The sequence below is a fragment of the Solanum dulcamara genome, chromosome 5 (assembly GCF_947179165.1).
Source record: "Solanum dulcamara chromosome 5, daSolDulc1.2, whole genome shotgun sequence".
Classification (NCBI taxonomy): Eukaryota; Viridiplantae; Streptophyta; class Magnoliopsida; order Solanales; family Solanaceae; genus Solanum; species Solanum dulcamara.
In genome coordinates, this window is record NC_077241.1 from 4,418,715 (window position 1) to 4,444,078 (window position 25,364).

At 36.2% G+C, this 25,364-nt stretch overlaps 1 protein-coding gene across 1 annotated transcript; it reads left to right on the forward strand.

Annotated features, from left to right (window-relative positions):
• Positions 1-298: 298 nt before the first annotated feature.
• Positions 299-9,846, forward strand: LOC129888836 (uncharacterized). Its single transcript, XM_055963872.1, has 7 exons — positions 299-766; positions 3,034-3,185; positions 4,433-4,681; positions 5,766-5,900; positions 6,786-6,965; positions 8,221-8,382; positions 9,285-9,846. The coding sequence occupies exons 1-7, from the start codon at positions 439-441 to the stop codon at positions 9,681-9,683; spliced, it is 1,605 nt and encodes a 534-aa protein (XP_055819847.1). The 5' UTR covers positions 299-438; the 3' UTR covers positions 9,684-9,846.
• Positions 9,847-25,364: the final 15,518 nt, after the last annotated feature.

The window sequence follows — 25,364 nt, forward strand, 5'->3', positions numbered from 1 at the left end:
TATTTCTAAACAATATTTTTGACATAGTCCTTTTTAATACACTATTTCTCTTAATCTCTCAATTATTATTTCTCTTCTTCTTTATCAACATCTTAGGATTCTTCCCTAATTAAAGATACTTGAGCTTAATTACAAACTTAAGACGTTTTTCTTTATCTTTTTTATATTTAAATGTCTTTATCGAGTTGATTTACGTCATTCAATTTTCTTTTTATGTCTTTTCATTATCGTCTTCGATTGAACAAATACACACTAACCCTCGTGAGATAGCTTGGAGACAGGATACTTGAACTTTGCTATGGGAATCAGACAAAGATATTCCTTAACTTTATGATTTAAAATAATATATCTGTCGTTAAAAAAATAATAGTAATACATGTATACCTCCTTATATTGCCTTAGAAAAGAGTGACATAATTTCTAGTCGGTTTGCATAGGATGTCTTTGGTTTCCCCTCTTCTCCCAATCCCAATTCTCTATGGCTCTACACACCATTATACCTCTCTTCGTCTTCTTAATCCCCAAAATTCTCCAACTTTCCACTTCCACAGAAACTTTAGGCTCTCCATCAGAGTTTCTGCAGTTCCCCTTCACCGGAGCTCAGCCAATTTTCCGGTGTCCGGCGAAGTTCTTCGTCGAATTGCTGCTTCTGCTGTTCTTTTCCTTAGTTTGGGTTCGACCCTTTTCGCCTTTCAGGCTGTTGCTTCAACCCATGTTCCTACTCCAGACCCTTCTGTAACTCAGCTTCAGGTACAAGAATCTCAAGGTAATGCTTTTTTTCTGAAAATTCTATTTATGTGTAATGGGTTGAGCATGTTGGGTCAAAATATTTGACATTTCTGTACATTTTTTCAAATTCATTGAACTATTCAAATTTTAAACTATAATGTGATATTTCTGTCAAACTAATTTCCCAATGATTACTTGACTTGCTAGTATTCTCTCTGTTTCAATTTGTTTATCTGGTTTTTTGGTACTAAACTAAAGATATGTAGAATGTACCAAAATGTCTTTTAAATTTTGTGGTCCGTGGAAAGTTGAAATTAAAGAATTGCCCCAAAAAAAGGAAAAGACATTTTTTCTGGGACGGACTAAAAAGGAAAGGAAAGTAAGATAAACAAATTGAAATAGTGGGAGTAGTATTTTATGTCAATATCGCTATGTATATGTAAGTAAGATATATGCCAAACTAACATCGTGAATTGTGTATCCAGACGAATGTCGTTTAGTATGGAGAGGAATGAGTTATTTCCTCTCAAAAAATCAGAGCAAATGAATTGTAGGTGAAACTCAGCAGTGGATTGAGAATTGTTTTCCAGAATGTAGGTCGTATAGAATACTAAGTTGTGAAAATGCAAGTACCTTGTCTAAGGTTTACCACAGAGAGAGAGAGAGAGAGGGGTTATCCAGTCAAATGTTGTGTCATATAGTATGGAAAGAAAGGAGTAAATCTCTAGAACATATAGATAAAATGAACTACAGGTGAAATGCAACAGTGGATTGTCGGAGAATGTAGGTTGTATAGACTATGCTGTGAAATGGCAAGTATCTTGTCTCCTTGTCGAAGATTTTCCAAAGAGAGTATCACTTGATTAAAAAGAATAAAAAGGTTTGCCCGAGAGAGTGAGAAGAGAGGGGGGAGGGAGAGGGAGAGAGATAGTGTGGCACCACTAGAGCTATACAAAGATTGGATTAGCTTAGGTATTTGGATTAATTATGGCTACTGATTTAGAGAAACATTAAGCTCTACATGTTAACCCATGCTGCAATTTTGTCATAGATATGGAGAAAGTAGTCTAGACCTAATTGCAAAAGTGGGTACTATTTGTTTCTTCTTTGTTCACTCTTCGAAGCTAGTGTAAGGGTGTCACCCTTATCACCTTGAGCATAGGCAACCTAAACAAGATCAAAGCTAATATACTGACATTTGGCAACAGTTGTTTTGTTCTTCCTTCTCTAGTCAGCTTTATATTAGTAAAGAAGGATGTTAATGTGTTTAAGAATTGGACTATTATCACGTCAAACAATGTGTGTGGTGTTTATGTAGTTCCACAATGTATTGAATTCTTTTACCACTGTGCCATAGTATGTACATGGTGGCAGAGAATTCTTTGGCATTTCAGTTTTGTAGTCCATAAGGATCTTGTAATTGTTGTAGTTACAGGAGATTGATGATAATGCAGAGGGATACAGACCTAAATTATTTTTTTGGACTTTCCATGGGAAAGATAACACATTAAGAATTTCACCCAAAGATGTACCTAGGGGTCAATGAAGTGAGGAGAATACTATGAGGTCTTAGATTCAAGTCTCAATGGAGGCAAAAAAAAAACACTAGGTGATTCCTTCCCTTCTACCTCGGCCTTCGTGGGAAGAGTTATGTGGTACTTGTGTTGATGGAAGGTAGTAGGTATCTGGTAGAAAAAACACACACTAAGCATTGTCAAACATGTAGCTCTGACCGGAGTCTTAAAGCTTCTTATATGATCCAAGCATTACTCTAGTTTGTTTTTGTACATGACACTTCCAAATGTTTGTAGATGTAAAAAAAATAATTCAACTTCGCAGATTTTATGTCTTATCATGTGAACTTTGGCTCTCACACATAGATATGACTTTTATAGATATCTATTATAGATTGGGAAATGGGAACCTAAATGATGGGATTCATGTCAGCAATATCAATTTTCTTTTGTTATCCCAAAATTATTTCTCAGTTTTGCTATCACAAGGTTTATTCTAAATGAAAGATACATTTGAACTCTCATCTTTAACCATCCAAGTCAAACCATGATGTTTAGTGTGAAACATATGAATTATCATTGTTGTTCTTGTTTATTGCATTTAATGTTTTTCTTCTTCTTGTTATTGAGTGTTGCACTCATTTTGCTATTGGCATTTGATAGTATTGATTTATCAATGTCTTGTTGTTTATGATCCATCAGAGTTTCTTCTTCCTCTTCTTCTCTCTCTCTCTTTATTCTTTTTATTTTCTTATTTTACTTATGGTGCCATGGACTTTGGATTACACAGACACTGGAGTTGGAAAATCAGAAAATGTGGAGAATATCGATAATGAAGAACTTCAAGCAGCATTTGAGAAATGGAAGTCTAAGACATATGCTTTGACTGTACCTTTAAGAGTTGTTTCTCTTAGTAACTCTTTCCCTCCTGTATGGCTCAAGGTTTGCTACTCTGCTCGATATCTCACTTTTTTTACTTTCAGGATATGATCATTTCAGACCTTGTGTGGTGTAAAGGTTGTATTAATAAGTTGTAATATAGGATCAAAGTGAAATTATGATGTTATGTTGGTCTTCTCTTTCTATACTATCGACCCCTGTTTTGGCCAGTGAATTCCTCTGTTGGAGATACCAGTATTTTGTGTACCACCACTGTAGGTTTTGGTCGTAAATTCATTGTACCATTAAATGCTGCTCCTCGACTCTAGTTGCAAAATAAATTTGGAGTGTGTGTAATCACAGAAAAGAGTTATTCCGGTGGAGAAAAAAAGTAAGAACTTAGTGGCTCCAAGGTTGCAAGTTACACGAGAAATACTGTAATAGTTGGTTTAATTGCAGCATAGGAAAGATGAGAGTAGTAGTAACTGTAGCAGAAGACTAGGATTTGAGTTTGTTTGCAGACCATCAAATTAAAAGGAATGGAAGAAAAACAAGTAAAGTAGGTTGGTATTATCTTCTTTATTTTTCCAAAATTCTCATATCAAAATTATTTGTTTTCATATTGATGTGCACATTGGATATTACTAATCTATAAATTAATTTCTACTTTGGATAATAAGAATTTTTTAAAGGAATCATATAATTGAGGTTTGAAATAAATCTCTTCTATAGAACAGTGCAGGACTAATCTGCTCGAAAAATGAAAAACAAGAGAAAAGCTACTGTAGGAGTGATCCTCATTTCTACCTCGACCCAAAATTACTTGGAACTTTCAAATATGTATGTTCTCCGATGCTTGAAGAAGCATTTTATTAGTTGGATCTTAGTGGTTATGTACTTTCAATCTTCTTTTGTTTGATATTGTATCTGGTTAACTAAAGAATGAAATTCAAGTTGCAGTACTTTTCCAATTTGGATGCTATAGTTTGAAAATGATCCTGAGTTCTAACTTTAGGATATTTCTAGATATCAGCTCCTGTTCAAGGTCTCCCTGTGTTCCCCTCTAAAACACTTATTTTATGTACACCCACACGCCCACCTTTGTTAAGAGACAAAACTATAAGTAATTTTGTTTAATTTGTTAACTATGGGATGAGAACTCTGTTCATTGTTACACATTGACGACAGAAATCATAGTTCACTGGACTTGTGTTATTTGATATGTATTAGTAAACTGATCCAAACATCATTGATATGATGACAAAATTGTACATCTCAAGTATAATGGCTCTTTCCTCATTGATGTGTAGGATTTCTTGCGATCTCAAGGGAAGAGAGTGAAATTAAGTTCCGAGTTTCGTCAAAGCCTGCAAGACATCTTTCATGAACTTTGTATACCTTTACAGAAAGGAAAAATTAATCCCAAATCTGCTCTGGCAGCTGATGTTGTCACTCTTGGTGATACGTGGCTAAGTCATGCCATTGAGAAGAGGTTAATTGAGCCGATGGACGGTTTAGAAGATCAAGATTGGTTTGTGAATCTGAATGAGAAATGGAAGGTAAAAACTATATTTTTATGAGGAGTGACATTTGCATAATATGATCTTTTGGGGTGTCGGTAGCATTCCAGGTGTTTTTGCCTTTACCTTATTTTTTTTTTCCCTTTTATCATCTTCTAAAAAGATGGTCTCATTCTCAGGATTGCCAGATTACCTTTTTGCAACGAAAATTAACTGTTGAGCCGTAAACTGAATAAGCCTTTGAAATTTGTCTTTGATTTGAAATCATAGCATTGATGTCATTGGTGATGCCTTGTTTCTTAAATCAATGATTCCTGAAAATCCGTTCACTTCAATGCTATGCAAATTGTCCACATTATACTTTAAGTTGAACCTTCTTAACTATTAGAAATATCTTAGATGAGTTTTGCTTGGCATAAAAGTATCCATGGGTCCCCTATTTTCATGCCAGGCTGTAATATGTGGAAGCAATGTACAAAACTTTAGTCACTCTTGTACCTGGAATAATGTAGAAAGAGAGTGCAAGAAATAGAACACCTATCACTATTGGAAAGTGTGGAACCTTCACTCAACTTAGCGGGCCCCAAAACCCAATGCATCATTTTTTAGATCACAAGGGGTAGAGTTTTTGCATCTTTGCACCCAAGGGTATGACCTAGTGTTCAATGAAGTTGGTTGAGAACCATGAGTCTCAAGTTCAAATCCCAGCAAACATTAGGTGATTTCTTTTCATATTCCAAGCCTTGGTGTATAGAGTTATCCAGTACCTATATTAGTAGGAGGTGCCTAGTAGAATTAGCCGAGGTGTGTTCAAGCTGGCGCAGACACCACGGTTACTAAAACATAGAGTTGTGCATCTTGTTGACCATCACCTGACTTCACACAGGATGCACTTTGTTTCGAGGCCTTTATATGTCTTATTTAGATGATACCTTACATCTGACCAAAATATTACAGGCCTGCTGGTAGATTATATATTTACTGAACTGTCTCTTTTGTGGAAAAATGAAAAGGAAATTGTCTCTTCTATAGTCCTGTATTGGAAGCATCATCTTATTTACTTCGGCATCTATCTTATGCTCGGATTCCTTTGATATTTCCCTTTGACTTAAAATAATGCCAGGCATATTTGCGCAGGAGTGATGAAGGGAAACTGGATTCTAGTGGTAGAATATGGGCGGCTCCATATAGATGGGGAAGCATAGTGATAGCTTACAAGAAAAGTGAATTTCAAAAGCGTAAAATGGCTCCTATAGAGGTAACTTGTCTTTGAATTGAGAGTTATCACTTTTAAAAGTGGAACCATGAAGCCTGATGCTTTCCTTTTATGCTGATTGCTTGCAATTCTAAATTAATCATATTGTCTTTCCAGCTGAATCACGCATTAACAGTATTCTCTACTGCACTCCTTTGAAACTGTTCTTCTGTTCCAGTGACTAAAAGTCTAGTATCAGCTCTACCAAGTCTATTGGCATTAGCTCACTATGCTTTCAGTGAAGCACAAACACCTTTATGAAGGTTTTTCTCTCAATGTCCAACCGAACATGTGCCAGTCCCTTACAGTTGAAATTTCTAAATTTGTTTCTTTCTTTTTACCATGGAGGATGCATCTCCTTACTGTGATTCTCACGTAAGCTAATGGGCTTATTATATTACAATAATTTCTGTTATCCTTGATTTCTGCTTGCCTTCTATTTTGTTGTTTCTTTTTCCTCTGTTTTGTGTGTTTTTCTCACTTTTGGATAGAAATCAATAGGGGAACTCATTGATCAAAACATCTATTGGGAAGTACTTCAACATGTTCTTGACTTTTACGCCATATCCTTGTTAGCATCTTGTTCTCTTCCAACATTTCTCGTGCAATTCTTCAACATGCAGTTGACTTTTACACCATTTTCCTTGTTAGAATCTTGTTACCCCTAGTTATTGAATGTTATTCCAATGAAAATATGAATATTATTGCATAGTATTACTTTTTCCCTATCAGCTAAATCATACGAAGTATTCATTTGTCTTGGACAAGCTTGTGTTGAAAGAGTGTTAAAGTTCACAGATTCTGCGTGTTTTGTTGTTAATGTCACCTTCAAAATGCTGAACTCTGTATCACAGCTAGCTTACTCAGGGTTGTAAACCACCTATGCAGGACTGGGACGATCTATGGCGACCTGAGCTTGCTGGAAAGATTGCAATGGTTGACTCACCACGAGAGATTGTGGGTGCAGTGTTAAAGTACATGGGAGCATCATACAACACAATGGACATGTCTGAAGTCACTGGTGGGAGAGAGGCCGTGCAGCAGAATCTTGCATCACTTGTTAAACAGGTAAGTTAAGGGAAATCTTTGAAATTGTCTAGGCTTGTGCTTGTGTAAGGTTGATTTTGGGATATGTTCTCTGTTCTTTGTACTGAAGAATTTCAAATTTGTGGTTTTTCCTGTCTGTGGTGATATATTTTTCCGACAAATCTTCCACTATAATGAATGAATTTTAAGTGTTTCTTCATTTCTACAAAATAAAAGAAGAGCAAAAAATATACAACATTGTCTGGAAGAGGAGTTGAATCTGCAAGGACACAATATCCAAAGGAAACAAGGGACAGTGATGCGAATTATTGTGTCCAGCAAAACTTTTCTGGTGCCGCCTGAGCTTTCCTTGCGGACAAGCACTTCTGGACAACATTAAACCTATTAGTTATGGTTATACATATAATGCCATGAACCTGTTGATTGACTTTCATTAGATACATGTTTGTGTAAGTTTCATAATAGCTGCGTACTGTGAGTCATGAACACAGATTATTCAGCTAGTCCTTAACTGATCTTGAACACATAAGTTGTGATTTATGAGTTTAATGTTGTGGTAGAAAGAATTTCAAAGACTTTATAATATGCACAGATATAGGAAGTAAATGTGGAATTATTAGTGCAAGATACAAATCTATACATGAAATGCCTTAGTTAGTCATACATAATAACCTTAACAAGTACAGTTCTTGTCAATTTTCTTAGATTTCTTTGGTAATTCAGAATATTGCACCAAGCTGCTACCGAAAACTTGACAATTAAATATTTCCATTTTGAGCTTCCAAGAGATCTATCCAACTATCAATTACATCTACTTTTCCTTACTTTTCAGGGTCATGTTTTAGTTTTCTTGTATTATCATGTGCTTCATCAATGTTATGGCTTTCCTTCCCAATATTTAAGGCTCGCAATTGGATTAGTAGATTTCAAGGAAGAATATACAAGCATACGTTTCATGCTTGTTTGAGTAATAGCAATGAGATTTCCCAAACGATTGCAAGAATATGGAAACCTGCAACATCATAATTCTGATGGTTAAATTGAGCACTTGGTTATTGAAAAGAGTTGATTGATCGAGTCCTTATCTTCTAAGTCAAACAAATGTTAGGATTTCAAATGATATCTATGTTGACTGATTTAAAATCTTTTAAAAGTGAATTTGTGGATGTTATAATTTTGAAGTGACACTTCTATTTACATGCAAAGTAATATTTGTGCGCCAAATAAAATTTCCTGGTCAGTATTTGTATATCTAAATTTTTGTATCTCTCGACAGGTCAGGCTGTTTGACAGTCGCCACTATCTTAAAGCCTTGGGAGTTGGAGATGTATGGGTAGCTGTTGGATGGAGCAATGATGTTCTTCCTGCTGCGAAGCGGATGTCAAATATTGCTGTTATTGTTCCCAAATCTGGTGCAAGTCTGTGGGCTGATTGCTGGGTATGTTTGGAATTATCTCATTATATGTACATCCTAATGTTTTGTCTAATCTTTTCTGAGTTTTTCTTCCTTCGTATCGATTTTGTTAGCTAGTTTTTTTGTTGTTGGTGCACTCTTTAATGTTAGTGTTTGGTTTATACGTGTCTGGTTAAGAGTAAAATATCTTTTAGGGGTTGCTTGGTATGGGTGATGGGATAAACAAAGTTATCCCATGAATTGGGATATCCCTTGGGATAAGTTATCCCATCATTATAGTATAAATAATGGGATAAATAATTCCGGGACGAATTAATATCCCTAACAAAATGCAGGATAAGATAATCCTGTGTTTTATCCCGGGGTTATTATCTCTTATCCCTCATACCAAATGACCCCTTAAAGTCTTATGCGTTTGAAATTTTAAAAGTAGGTTCCCTAAGCGCTTCACTAGTGTGAAATTGAAAAAGCAACCAAGTGTAAGAAAAACTCTCCTATTTTGAGAAAGTAAGCAGAATCTAGACAGATGAAAAGGAAAAAAACACGCTTCAGTCACGACAAAACACTTTTCTGTTTCTGTCCGAAACCAATTGGTGCAGATTCTATCTCAGATTGCTTGTCTAATGCTTCATGAACTCTTAATGTTGATTTTTTTTATACATGGATTATTCTCAAATAGATCCCTCCCCCTCCTATGGTTGCTGTTTCTCAAATACCCTAGTATTACCTCTATGTTTGCAAAGTTTTGTTCGTTTCAGTTGTCAGATCAGATTGAACAGATTTGTGGACATAACTATTAAATCTCTCGAACGTGCTTGCAATAGAAACAATTTACAGTAGTATTGTATTACAAAATGAAGCTAGAATAGAGATTTATCATAGATGGGATCATTACTTGTACAAGTAACGTAAAATCTGTCTCTCAGGCAATACCTGCTGCTTCAAGAATTGCAACTGATCAAATTGGTGGAAGAGTCAGAGGACCATCACCAGTAGTGCATCAGTGGATAGAATTCTGCTTGCAAGCTGAAAGATTCAAAGACGACGTTGTCCCAGGTGCTTCACCTAACACTCTTGGATCCCCGGTTAAAGTCTCCGAAGAGGTTACTAGGGGTAGACCAAAACTTGAGACAAACCTCATTGCTGGAGTCCCTCCATCTGATATCTTGGCTAAATGTGAACTGATAGAGCCATTGCCAGAAAAGGCATTGTCCGAATATCGGTGGCTAATAAATAGTGTACAGAAGCCGGAGAGTTCTCTGGCCGAAAGCCTAAGGAATTGTATCTCATCACTAGCTCATAGCTTTCTTTGTAAAGTGCAGTGAAAGGTTGCCTGAAATTAACTCCATCTTTTGTGAACTAACACTGTTGTGTTTCGACAATTTAGTTGAACATCTGTAATGGTGCATGCAGTACCTTTATGTATGCAGTCTTTTCCAACATTTCCATGTATTTGCAATTACAGAACAAACTTTAATAGTTTGTCAATTTTAGCTTCAAAGAAGAACGAGGGAAAAAAATATTTATGATAAGCAGTAAGCACACATTAATTGGTTGTGTGAATGACCCGAAATACTTGGTCCCTCAAATTTGTCGCAAATTGTCAAGTAGACATCTTAGCTATGTCAGTTGATACAAAAACATATCGAGTATAATTTCACAAGTAAAATTAAGAAAGAGTTATGTATGTAAATTTTGCCCCTACCTTAACATTTGATACATACATGTGTAAGTTCATGTGTGTGACACAATCGACTCTGATAAATTAATGACATATGGAACACATCAATCAAATACAGTAAAAAGAATTTTCATTTTTCAACTTTCCTCTTTACTTCCGTTCCAATAACAGAAGAAAGGTAGCTCATGAATCTAAATAAATTTGAGTGAAAGTATGCACTTTGCCATGGGACACTAGACATTTGCCAAGAATAGATGTCTATCTATCTACTTGGCATTTCATAACAAGAAATTGAATTCTTGGATTTTCATTGGCCATTAAACCATTTTGAATATCTTCGGGAGCTAAGCCTAATCTCTTACAAGTCTCAATTGAGGCAGAAAAATGTAGAGATCGCTGGTTTCTTACTCGAGACGAAGTACTTGTCGTCCCCAAACCAAAAGGGATGAGGAAAAAAGGGCGCAGATCTATGAATAGGAGATGTTGTACTAGTATCTATAGGCCCTAAATTATCAACAGGCTCTCCGAGCACGTTAAAAATTCACCCCGGTTAAGATCCTCTAAAAGGGTATAGAGCCTCTCCAACAACTCTTCCCCAGTGGCGGTCCTAGGATTATCTAGGGCGCGAGCCCCACGTTGCTCCCAATCACCCTTCGGATCAAGAGGCGCCATCCGCCTTATTATGCCAATTTTGACCTCGATCGAGCCACTAGGAGACTGGTAGTCGTACTAATAACTTGAAGTCGTGTCTTAAATGCTTGCCCCTAGCCCCCAACCTAGGAACAACACTAAGAGGATAGGTTCCTTTTTTTGAGGGTACTCTTGGGAACAGATCCAGTGGAGACGGGGTAGGCCTGTAGCTCAAAGGATTAGAGCATGTGGCTACGAACCACAGTGTCGGGGGTTCAAATCCCTCCTCGCCCACAACCGACCCAAAAGGGAAGTACCTTTTGATAGAAGATATTATTTAGCTGATGCGTCGAGGACCTTCTCAAGAAAGATATATATATATATAGGATATACTCGTCTAGCTCTTGCTATCATTACGATAGGTGTCAAGTGGAAGTGCAGTGATGTATGTAGCTGAACCCGTAGGAAGGGGGAACGACCCACCGAATTCACATCAAAAATCGCCAACACTACATAAACCCTTGTGATGGTTTTGTTGGGTTTTAAAGGTGTGAATGAGAAATGAAAGGTTATGACTTTTCAAAATGGTTGTGACCGTTCCGAAAGGTTGTGACTTTCCGAAAGATTGTAACTTTTTCAAAAAGTTGTGACTTTTTTGAAAAGTTGCGACTTTTCTGAAAGGTTGTGACTTTTGCGAAGGGTTGCGACTTTTTCGATAAACCACAATAAACACTTGTTCAAACTACCCTTTGTTGTCTATAAATAGAGGATTTTCCTCTCATTTTGAAAACATCGAATTTCTCCCTCTTCTGTATATATATTTTTCTTACAAACAAAGTTGAGTCTTTGTGTGATTTTGTTGCTGGCTTTTGAGTTCGCTGAAATTATTGAAGTTTGAGGTACTGCTACTTCTTTAATAGTTTATCCATTTTATCTTGGGAGGAAATAATCCATAACCTCGGGTACAATGAATGAATTAAATTCGTTAAGGACACACAATGAATTCTGTGTACTCGGATACTGTTTTTTTATTTTCATCTTTATTGTTTCTGATTTGCTAACTTTGATAGAGGAATAACAGATTTCACGCAGTTTCAGTAGTTCTTCTGCTTCCACGACAAATTCGCCTACTTGTGCCATATAAAAACTATAGGTTCTTAAAGATCGGTTGAGAAACAATCAATAATCTCGAAAACTTGCCTCTTTTGCTGAGTAATGTCTACTAAACTTTGTAGTCCCTCAAGTTCGTGCTACATTATTCCTTTGATCTCTATGCACACTTCACTTTGTGAAAGACACTTAATTGTGTTGTGCAACTTACTACTTTCATAATACACCTTATATTTAAACGTGCAGGAATACACTGAAGGAGGCAACAACTATAGACCATTTGTTTGCACACTTAATTGTGTTCTCATGCAACTTGCTACTTTCATAATACACCTTATCTTTAAATGCGCAGGAATATACTGAAGGAGGTAATAAGTATAGACCATCTGTTTGCATCAACTATGTCCTGTTGTCTGCTCTCAGTAGCTCAACTGCATTATGGATATAACACTTTAGACGAATGTGATATCTCAGATACTAGACTTTAGAACGAATGTGAGAGCTAGAAATTCAAGCAATTTGGCATTTAAATTATGTCAGGACTTTGAAGAAAGAGTATAAATTTGAATAAAAGAAATTAGTGGCATAACGTACCCAACCAGCAACGTTGATGCCCTTCTCAATGAATAATTCATCAGTCCCACTTATTACTTTAAGAACTACAACTCCAAAACTATAAGAACCACTCTGCATGTACTCTGGAAAATAAAGACATCACATAAACAACAGAAAAATACTGATGCACCTAACACTTCTTGCTTTCTCCTCGAATCCACCAAAGAAAACAAGTATAAAATGAGGGTTGGAAACCATGATATGCGCCTAACCTACACATCATATGCATGGTGAGCTCTTAATGCATTATATGCATATATAATACTACAAGCACCTTGTTAGCCAAAATGCAGGAATTTTCAAAGGAATCCGAGGTAATAGCAGCTGGACAAGAGTTTTATGGAGAAACTCGAGTTGACATCTATGAAGGATGAAAAGTAGAAGATTTAAGTAGAGGTAAATGTAATACATACATTCATGATATTCAAAGTAAAGTGTACAAACTTTTATAGCTGAGTTACAATGAATGGAAATTTGAGTCCAGTTCTGTTATCTAACTAATTTTGTTATCTAACCAACTTCCCCATTAATTGTATCCTTCAGCTAACTGACTAACGAGGCCAACTAATCAGCTAACTAATTATGCTTACTCAACTACTAACTATAATATTCTGATATCAATACTCCCCCCCCCCCCCCCTTTACAAGAGATCCCAAGTAGTCGTGAGAATGTTGGCAAATTCCCAAGTAGCATGATCTACAGATAAGCCTTGCCACTTGACCAACACTTGGAAAACAACTTTATTGCCTTTCTTCACTATTCTTCTTTGCAATACAGATTCAGGGTTGGGGCAATGGGGTTCAGCAATGTCAGTAGTAGGAGGATAGGATATTTGGGATGGGACTTCATGACATTTCTTGAGGAGAGACACATGAACAGTTGGGTGAATCTTTATTGAAGCAGGGAACAAAAGAGTGTATGCAACAGGGCCAACCTTTTTAATGATATGGAAAGGACCATAGTACTTAGCAGCTAGTTTGTGAAATGGTTGTTGAGCAATAGTGATCTGCATATATGGATGTACTTTAAAATACACCCAATCACCTATTGCAAATGTCCTATCAGGGAATCAGCTTGTTGTTTCATCCTCAGCTGAGCTATTCCCAAATAGTGTTTCAATAACTGGAGGTTAAATTCCCTATTGAGCAAGGTGTTGTCGACCTCTGCATAAGCTGATTCACCAGGCAAGTATGGAAGATGTAATGGGGGAGGTCTTCCATATAAAGCTTTATGAGGGGTAGTCTGAATGGCTGAATGAAAGGAGGTGTTATACCAATACTCATCCATGTTCAGCACAAGAACACCTAAAGTATGTCTCCAAACATCTATTTAAAACCTCAGTCTATCCATCAGGGTGATAAGCCGAGGAAGTGTTTAATTGGACTCTTTGTAAATCAAACAACTCTTGCCAAAATGAACTAAGGAAAATAACATCTCTATCACTGGTAATAGCATCTGGAAACCATGTAGTTTGACAATAACATCAATGAACACCTTGGCCCCAGATTGAGCTGAATAGGGGTGCTTTAAGGGAATAAAATGGCCATACTTACTCAACTTGTCAACAACCACCAGAATCACCTCATGAACTTTGGACTTAGTTAGTCCATCACTAAAGTCCATACTAATTTGAAACCAAACTACTTCAAGGATAGACAATGGCTGAAATAGCCCAGGATATGCAGCAAATTAGCTTTATTCAGGGGCTTGTGTTATTGCTTCCTTCAATTGGACAAATGCAGTGTCTGCTATAGGAGACCATTTGAAATTATCTTTTTTGAGAAGATCAGTTAGTGGTCTGCTTATCACTCCAAAATTTCTAATAAACCTCCTATAATATCCCGCTAACCCCAAGAATCTCCTCAATTGTTTGATAGATAATGGTAGTGGCCAATTTTGTACAGCTTCTATATTTTGAGGATCAATTGGATAAAATTTTTGAATTAGATTGTGCTACTTTGATAGTTTAAGGATATTTTTATTAATATCGATCTAGATTTAGATGCTCAAGTAGAATTTAGAGCATTTCAAAAACTTGAGGATCGTTACTATTAGAAATGAAGAATTTGTTGTTGTAGATTCCACAAATGACCAAAATACATAGTGTCAATAACTCAATTCTCTATTGGAGGAAACCCAAACCAACAACGATGGTGCCAAAATTAACATTCAAATTGAAAAATGATATCAAACCAAACAATGTTGTTATAGAGATGTTCCGTGATAGTTTATCGATTAAGGAAAAAGTAATATTAGTACATCACACTGGAAGGGAAAAAGGGTAATGTTCGCAGGTACACCGATCTCCAAACTTTGTATGCTCACAGAAAGCCCTTTTAAGTTTGGCCCCGAAATCAGCTTTGCATTGTTGTGTGCACTTATCTATGTTACATGTATAAATAATAATTTTGGTTTCACCTTCTACAATGTAATTTTCTTCAATGACAAAAATCATCAATACAATCAAAGAAAACACCATTCTAAGATCCATTTTCTTTTTTTGACAACAAAAGAAGACAGCAGGACTCAAACACAATATCTTTATATGTTCTCTATTAAAAAAATTTGTTCGATATTTATAGGGACAGTAGTGACTCAATAAGGACTCTTTTAGGTATGTTTATAATAAAATCTAGATTTACTTACTTAAAATTATTTTTATGGAATCAAGTTAAATATTTTTCTTATTCAAGCACTATTTAGTCAAAATTGAATTTGAAAAGTATTGAGATTAATTAACTACCAAAATAAGGACTCTTTTAGGTATGTTTATAATGAAATCTAGATCTAGTTGCTTAAATTATACTTATGAAAACAAGTTAAATGTTTTTTTTATTCAACCACTGTTTAGTCAAAATGTAGTTATAAAAGTTTTCACATAATTTTTAGGAAAAATTACTAAAGTACACACCTTATATTACCATATTTCTTAAAAGTTTCAACCGTTTAAAAAATTTACCAAAATTCCTATTTCTCTTTCTCTCTCTTCACTCACCTGATACATAACACAAAATTCTTCTCCCTCACCCAAAACCCTTTTTTCTCGTCTTTCTCTCACACTTTTTATGGAGTCACAGATCAAAGGGGGATCAAATCCCCAAATCTTCACCTGAAATCACACACACATACAAGAGGTTACCACTAGGCTTTTATTTTTGAGTTTCAGTTATATTATCTTAAAGAGATAAAAATATTTCTTCATTAGTTTTTTTCAATTTAGTAGTTTAATGTTAAAAAATATTTCTTCAAATTCCTCTAAAATATATTGTTGCATATGGAAATCGATTCTATCCTTTAGTATTGGACTCACCCAACTGTTTTTCAAAATTGAATTCTAATAACCTCTGCTCCTGATGTTGTTGATTGTGGGTTCCATGAAAAATCTACAATTCAAATATTGAAAAAAACTTCTGAAAAAGTTTCTAAGAAAAGAGAGAAAAAAATTGAATTTGTAACTACACGCCCAAAACTATCAAAGGTTCAGTTTTATTATGTATCTATTTTATTTCAGTCTTAACCTAATGTATCATGAATACTAGATGTAATGTATCGTGTTTTCATTAAAAGTTCTGATACATAACTCTAATTTTTTGGAAAGTGGCTCAGTATATTTCAATTTCATTATTATATGTATTATTTATCATGTATCAGAGTTTGCTAAATATCCACAACATTATTCAAATTATGAAGAATGTGTATCTGTACGCATTACTCAATACTCTTGATATATGAACAGTATTTTCAGGCATTTATCAATGTGTGGCATGTTGTTACTATGTATCAGATACATTTCAAGAAATATCATATATCACTGTTTTGTTTTCTATATTCAGTTATGGAGACTATGTATCTGCTCACATTACCCAATTGTCTTTATACATTAATCCTAATGTCCTATAACTTGTATAATTCTTTTATACGATACATAACTGTATATTGAAAATATATTAATTTTTAGTATCAAGGAATTTGCCATCGTAATGACAGAAATGTACAGACAATGCTGATGATTTTAGATATTCAAAATTCACGTCGAGTAGGCTGTTTGAAAGGTACTTTCCTGACGCAAAATCTAATGTAAGCAAGGGACTGCTGGTTCAATTATTTCAGATGGGCGAATGACAGAATAATCAGGATGTCGTTCAAATGGCAATCCTATACTTTATCCACACATTCATATTTTCTCAATTTAGTGGTACACTGATATCGATCGATGATTTCGAACAACTGGCTGTAGAGGACTTAGTTAATGTAGAATAGTTATGTATTAATGGATAGACACCTTTAATGTTTTATTATTTTTAAGATACTTTTCCCGAAGTGTTTGAGTGTTACTCTTAAAACTTGTCTATAGTTGTTTCAAAATTTGAATATAATGTGTTATTCATTTCAACATGTAAATAGTTATGTTGTATTTTTCTGTAACTTTAGTGCGCTTAATACATAACAATTCTTATGATACTTAATAATATCCACGATACATTAAATAGCATCGTAAATAATTATCAGACCTATAAATGTTTATTTGTAAATGACTATTAGTATTTTACCTATTTTGGTAGCTCATGTTGGTACATTGGTCGCATATATATGATAAACTTCACACGAATTCAAACAAGTAATAACTTGACATATATATTGTAGCAGATACATTTATAACCGGAACAAGATGATACAAATTTTAATACATGTATTAAATTTTAAGTCACATTGTATCAGTTTCACAATTTTCTATCTTTTATATTCTGAACTAAAACACATCTCAACTCTAAGGTTAATACATTGTTAAATTGAATAGTAACACTCAAATATATTGAATCAGAAATAGCCAAACTAACAACACAATGTAGTGGAAATTAATAGAACAATGAAAAAACTACAACTTAAAACTTATTCATCAGTAATATTAATGTATCATAAAATCACTGTGTCACTTCTCCTTGAAAAAGAATGCACAAATTCGTCGGTTGTGGCCTTCTTGTCCACAACTTCTACAACAGTTTGTGTTTGATGTTATTTTTTTATCTGAATTATTTTTTCTTCTTTTTCTTGGTTTTCAGGGCATCCTTTTGAATCTGGGTGGCAACACTACTTCATCTAAAATATTATTTGAAATCAGCGATTTTTTCTTATTTGGCAATGAAACCATTGGAACTTTATATGTTTTTGCTACTGCATCTGATTGGTAGTAAGTAGAGCACTAGATACATTATAAATCACCAATGAATCATGTATCATTCAATAAATATGCTAGAGTTATTCACAAAAATGTCAAGCTACATTATATAGTAATGTATCATGAACATTATCTTGTTTCATAATTGATAATTTCGAATTAATACAACATATATTTGATATATCTTAATGGTTGCATTTAGTTATTACATGTATTAAGTAGTTATTATTAACCTAATACATTTTTTACATATCAGTTCTAAATATGCATTCTATTCTTATGATACAATTATACCAAATACGATATTCGTATATATATGATACTTATTAACAACCGTATTATAATGTACATATCAAAATACAATCAAACTACATGCATCATTGCCCACTAAAGCATACTTGCACCATTTTTTTAAACAGGAAAACAATATATATGTATCAGATTCATATATATTAAACTTAAATATATGTATCAATGATAAAAAAAAATACGAAACTTGGTACAGTTATGATATGATACATACATATTTTTTCAAAGAAATGATATGATACATGTCTAGTAGTGTATCATGAACAATCTATTTGGTCATAATACATAACATGACCATAAAACTACATGTATCTGTTATATCTGACTCAAAATAAACATCTGAACCACAACAATTAAGATGCTTAATTTATCTACTAAGTATCTATATTACTAAACCTTTTACGACAAGATACATAAATAGCAATGTATCATTACATTCAATACATTCAAGAAAATATAATTCAAAAATCAATAAACTACACAATACAGACAAACCTATATCTTTTATTATCAGATCCATACCTATAAAATCGAGAATAGCTTTAATTTCAGGATTTCAATATAAAATGATCTAATACTATCAGATCTCAATTTTCCCCTTAATTTATTGATGTCCAATTCAGTTGCAACGGCTAATTTTAAAGATGAACGATATATTTTAAAGAGAAAGAAAATATTTTGCATAATTTTTCTGGGGCTGCTGGTATTCCCACTCTGTATCCAATATTAGTTCAGCAGATTATGGCCTTTTTGAGTGGGCTGGCTGGCATTGGCGCCATCCCCACCATGCCTGCAGCAGTTACTCATGTTACTCGTTCGTTTGCTGTTGCAGCTCAGCCAACTGATGAGATGGTAGGTATAGATGCATTTTTTAGGCCACTAATGGGTCCTGTGATGACTGGTACTGAGCACGATATGCTCACCAAGTTTCTCAATATCAAACCTCCAGTATTCCATGGTATTGAAAATGAAGATGCCTATAAATTTATTCTTGATTGCTATGAGAGGTTGCACAAGCTGAGTATAGTGCATCAGCATGGAGTAGAGTTTGTGACTTTTCAACTGCAAGGTGAGTCCAAGCAGTGGTGGAGGGCTTATATGGAGTGTCGTTCGTCTATGTTTCTCCCACTCACTTGAATTCAATTTCATGCTCTGTTCCTAGAAAAGTATGTGACTCGTACTCTGAGGGATAGAAAAAAGGATGAGTTTATGGCCCTTGAGTAGAGAGGGTTATCGCTGGCTGCTTATGATGCTAAGTTTCATGCATTATCGAGGTGCACTACTCAACTAGTCACTACAGAGAAGGGGAGGATCAGATTGTTTGTGAAGGGGTTGAACTCCGAATTGTAGGTACTTTCTGTCCATATGACTTCGCCTGACAAAAATTTCAATGAAGTCACAGACTTTGTTAAAAAGGTCGAAGGTGTGAGGAAAGATGGGTAGGCCAAAGCTTTGGACTAAGAAGACCAAGAGTGCAGTTAATTTCCAGGGATCCTATTCCAGAAGGTAAGGTAGGTTGGTGATTGCTACTCGACCAATTCTGTTAGCATTGTCCTCTTTTAATGGTAATTTTTTAGGTAATCCACAGCATCATCCGACCCATAAGGGTCAGGGAGCATTATTCCTAGGTAGCCGCACGTCCTTTGATCACTTCTATTTTAATTATGGGGAGCCTTGGAATATACAGAGGGAGCAATTTAGAGGACGTCCACAAGTTAGGCAAGAAGGCAATTCAAGAGGTCATGGGGGCCGAAGTAATGGTAGTGCAGGTCGAGGACCAGCCTAACCAGGTAGGGAGGTAGCCCGTTAGGATGATCGGGCTTAGTTTTATGCATTTTTGGGTAAGACCGAGGTAGAGGCATCTGACGTAGTTATCACAGGTATTATTCTTATCTGTGATTGGATGGCTACTGTTTTGTTTAATTCGAGTTCCACTTATTCTTATTTATGTGTGAAATATGCTTTAGGCTTTGATGCACTATGTGATATATTGGATTCCTATTTTCATGTTTTTATCCATGTTGCAGAGTCAATCATAGTCACCCATGTATATCTTGCTTGTTCTGTTGTGTTTATGGGATACCAGACTTGGGTTGACTTAGTGATCCTAGACATGATAGATTTTGATGTGATCTTAGACATGACTTGGTTGTCCCCCTACTTTATTGTACTAATTGTAATGCAAAAACTGTGGCTCTAAAGATCTCGGGGAGGAAAAGGTTAGAGTGGGAAGGGGTGTACAAGCCTAATCCAGCTAATGTTATATCCTTTCTCCAGACTAAAAAAATAGTGGGGCGGGGTTGTTTGGCTTACTTAGCCCATGTCCAAAATATGGAGGTAGAGTCTCCTACTATTAAGTCTATTACAGTAGTGTGTGAATTTTCAGATGTTTTCTCTTCAGACTTGCCTGGGATGCCTCCTAACAGAGATATAGATTTCTACATTGACCTAGAATCGAGTACCCAGCCAATTTCCATTCTTCCCTACCATATGGCTTTGACAGAGTTGAGAGAACTTAAAACTCAGATTTAGGAGCTTTTTGAGAAGGGGTTCATTCATCCTAGTGCTTCTTCTTGGGGTGCTCCGGTGTTGTTGTCAAGAAAAAGGATAGTAGTATGAGAATGTACATTGACTACCAACAACTGAATAAGGTCATCATCTAAAATAAATACCCTTTGCCTCGTATTGATGACCTATTTGACCAGTTACAAGGTGCTTCAGTCTTCTCAAACGATGATATCAAATCTGGGTATCATCAGTTGAAAATTAGGCTTAAGAATGTGCCCAAAATAGCTTTTAGGATCAAATATGGGCACTATAAATTTTTAGTAATGTCCTTTGGGTTGTCCAATGCACCTGTAGCTATCATGAGTTTGATGAATGGGGTGTTTAAACTTTTCCTGGTTTTGTTTGTGACAACATTTATAGATGATATATTGGTGTATTCAAAGAGTGAATAGGAACATGCAGATCACTTTCGAATTGTGTTAGGTGTTTTGGGAAGACAAAAGTTGTATGCAAAATTATTTAAGTGTAAATTCTGACTGCCTTCAGTTGCCTTTTTAGGCCATGTATTTTCAAAAAAAGAGGTAATGATGGACCCAAAAGAGATTGAGGCAGTTAAGAACTGGGCTAGGCCTAGTTTTGTAACCGAGGTTAGAGATTTTGTGGGACTGGCAAGTTATTATCGCCAGTTCATGAAAAACTTTGCTTCTATTGCCACTTACTTGATCAGGATGACTAAAAAGGAGGTTCCATTTGAGTGGACTGATAAGTGTGAAAAGAGCTTTCAAAAGCTCAAGACTCTTCTGACCATAACACAAATCCTGACCCTGTTATTCGAAGGTAAAGACTTTATTATTTATTGTGATGTTCACATTCCGATTGGATGTGGTGTTGATGCAGGATAAGAATGTTATAGCATATGTTTCTCATCAATTGAAGAAGCATGAGAGAAACTACCCGACTCATAACTCGGAGTTGGCGGTAGTGTTTGTACTAAAAATCTGGAGACATTATTTGTATGGCGTCAAGTGTGAAGTGTTTACTGATCACGTAGCTTAAAATACGTGTTCACCTAGAAGGACTTGAATTTGAGATAGCAAAGGTGGATGAAGTTGCTTAAAGATTATGATGTCACTATCCAGTACCATCCAGGTGAGGCTAATGTGGTAGCAGACGCATTGAGTCGGAAACCGGTAAGCATTGGCAGTCTAGCTTGTTTGGGGGCTCTTAAGTGGACCCTAGCTAGAGATATTCAGGCCTTGGAGTCCAGGTTCATGAGACTAGGTATCTCAGATAAAGGTGGGATAATAGCCGGAGTTGATCTAAGGCCCACTTTTATAGAAGAGACTAAGACCAAGCAGTTTGAGGATGTAAATTTAAATAAAATTTGAGGAAAAGTGTTGATGGGTAAGGCTCAAGACTCAACACTTGATGCAGGTGGGGTGCTTTACTTCTAGAGAATGATTTGTGTTCCCCGGGTAGATAGACTAATTAAAAAGATTCTATCTGAATCTCATGATTCACGATACTCTATTCACCTGGGAGTGACTAAGATGTACCAAGACTTGAAACACTTGTATTAGTGGACTGGTATGAAGAAAGACATAGCCGACTATATATTCAAGTGTCAGAACTGTCAACATGTGACATATGAGCACCAAAGACCAGCAGATTTGCTTCAAAGAATGCCCATTCCTAAATGGAAGTGGGAAAGAATAGCCATGAATTTTGTGGTGGGATTTTCTAAGAACTTGGAAAAACATGACTCCATTTAGGTAGTGGTTGATAATTTAACAAAGTCAGCACACTTTATTCCAGTTAGAGTGGACTACAATGTACAATAGCTGGCCAAGATTTATGTGAAGGAGATGGTAAGGCTGCACGGGGTACCCCTTTCTATCATTTCAGATTGTGGTACATAGTTCACTTCCAAATTTTGGGGTAAGTTGCATGAAGAGTTGGGTATTCAACTCACTTTCATCATATCTTTCCATCCACAGACAAACGGGCAGTCAGAAAGGACTATCCAAGTGCTAGAAGATATGTTGAGGGAATGTGTGATAGACTTGGGGATATTGGGACAAGTTTTTTGAGAGTACAACTTGGATTTTGATTCTCTGGCCCGATATGCACCTACTATTGTAATAGATATGGAGGACAAGATTCATCAGTACATGATAGGGTTGGATCGTTATTTGGTTGACAATTGTATGGCGATGGCGTCTCAGGTTGGCATGGACATCGCCTAATTACATGCCTACGTGCAAGGAATGGAGGACTGGCATAAAGGGGATCATTCTGGTAGAGATCATGACAGGAGGCCGCCCAAGAGGTCCAGATTAGCAGGGTATTCTGGAGATTTCCAAAGTGGGCAGTTTCAGCAGCAGTCCGATAGGTATCTTCTTCCGTTAAGCTAGGGTATGCATTCCACCGACAGATGATTTGATAGCGCAGGGCCTTCTAGGACCGGCCAGAGTTCTAGAGCATCGGGTTCGCAGACGAGTAGAGGTTCTGGTCAGTCTAGGCCCCTTATGCCTCAGTGTTCTTATTGTGGAAGATCACATCTCGGGGAGTGCTACTGAGCTATAGGAGCCTGCTTTTCTTGTGGCCGTCAAGGACATATCATGCGAGATTGTCTGCTGGCGAGCAGTTCAGGTGGTGTAGTTCATCCAAAAGGATCAGCTGTTGGTTCATCGTCTACCCCTCCAGCTGCATGTCCTGCGGGACGAGATGTGCCAGCACCGGCGGGCCGAGGTCGAGGCCGTGGCAGAGTTTCTGATTCTAATAGTCCTTCAAACCGCATATATGCATTGGCTAGCCGCCAGGATCAGAAGGCATCACCAAATATTATCAGAGGTACACTATTGGTTTTCTCTCAATCTAATATGCATTGATTGATACAGGATCTACTTTATCATATATCTCTCCGCTCGTTGCTGGTAAAATTGGAAAAACTCCCGAACCTATAGAGCCATTTGAAGTAGCTACACTAGTTGGAGATTTTATTATAGCTAGGCATTTATATAAGGATTGTTTTGTGATTATATATGATCGTTGCACTAAAGCTGACTTGGTAGAATTAGATATGATAGAATTTGATGTTATTATGGGTATGGACTGGTTGGCTTCCTGTTATGCTAATGTTGACTGCCAAAAAAAGATAGTTCGATTTTAGTTTCTAGGGGAACCAGTAGTAGAGTGGATAGGGAGTACAGCATCGCCGAGAGGTAAGTTTATTTCATACCTCAAGGCTAAAAAGATTATTAAAAAAGGCTATATCTATCATCTGATTCGTGTACACGATATTAAAGCTGAGACACCTGCTCTCCCATCAGTTCCAGTAGTCAATGAATTCCAGATGTATTCCCAGATGAGCTTTCAGGTCTTCCCCCTGAATGAGAGGTAAAGTTCACGATAGATTTACTGACGGATACTCAACCTATATCCATCCCTCCGTATAGAATGGCACCGATGAAATGAAAAAAATTGAACGAGCAGCTGAAAGACTTATTAGACAAAGGCTTCATTAGGCCCAACATATTGCCCTAGGGAGCACCGATATTATTTGTAAGGAAGAAAGACGGGTCACTGCGGATGGGTATTGACTACAGACAATTAAATAATGTGACCATAAAGAATAAATATCCCTTCCCCCAGATTGATGATTTATTTGATCAGCTGTAGGGTTTTAAATATTTTTTGAAGATTGATTTACGCTCAGGCTACCATTAGATACAGGTACGAGAGGCAGATATTCCAAAAACTGCTTTCAGGACCCGATATAGGCATTATGAATTTAGGGTAATGTCTTTTAGGCCGACTAATGCTCCAACTTTGTTTATGGATTTGATGAATCGGGTATTTTGGTCGTACCTTGACATGTTCGTGATTGTATTTATTGATTACATTTTGATTCACTCACGATCAGTAGAAGAGCATTCCAATCATCTGAGGACAGTACTCGACATACTTTGGCAATAAAAATTATATGCTAAATTCTCCAAATGTGAATTCTAGTTAACCTCCGTGGCATTCTTGGGGGATATTGTTAGAGCAGATGGCATTCGAGTCGATACACAGAAGATTGAGACTGCATAGAATTAGCCCAGGCCTACCACACTAATAGAGATACGTAGCTTTTTGGGGTTAGCTGGGTATTACAGAATATTTGTAGAGAATTTTGCTTCTATTGTGGCACCCTTAACAAAACTAACTCAGAAGGCAGCAAAATTTCATTGGACTGACGCCTGTGAACGCAGCTTTCGGTTGCTGAAGGAAAAATTAATTACAACTCTAGCTTTAGCCCTTCTAGAGGGGTCAGATGGGTACATCATTTATTGTGATGCTTCTGGTATGGGGATATATTGTGTGTTAATGCGGCATGGTCGAGTAATAGCTTATTCTTCTCGGTAGTTCAGACCGTACGAGAAAAATTATCCCACTCACGATCTGGAATTAGCCGCGGTGATTTATACCTTGAAGATATGGCAGCATTACTTATATGGGGTCCATGTAGATATTTATATAGACCACAAGAGCCTCTGGTATATTTTTAAGCAAAAGGAGCTAAATTTACAGTAGAGAAGATGGATGAAATTATTGAAAGATTATGATGTTGATATTTTGTATCATTTGGGGAAAGCCAATATGGTAGCTGATGCACTTAGCCACAAGTCCATGGGCAGTTTGACTAATGTGCCACTAGATAAGAAAGAATTGGTTCGTGAGATTTATCATTTAGCTAGTCTTGAAGTTCGTTTGGCCGACTCTAGAGATACCGGGATTTCTATCCAAGATGTTGCTGAATTATTATTTATAGAAGAGGTAAAATGGTATCAGTTCGAGGACCCCAATATGCTACAGTACAGATATGTGGCTCTTAACAAAAAAAGGACTCAATTCAAAATTTTATTTGATGGGTTATTTTTATGTGAAGGCAAGAGATATGTACCCGACATTACAGGGCTGCGATAGCAAAT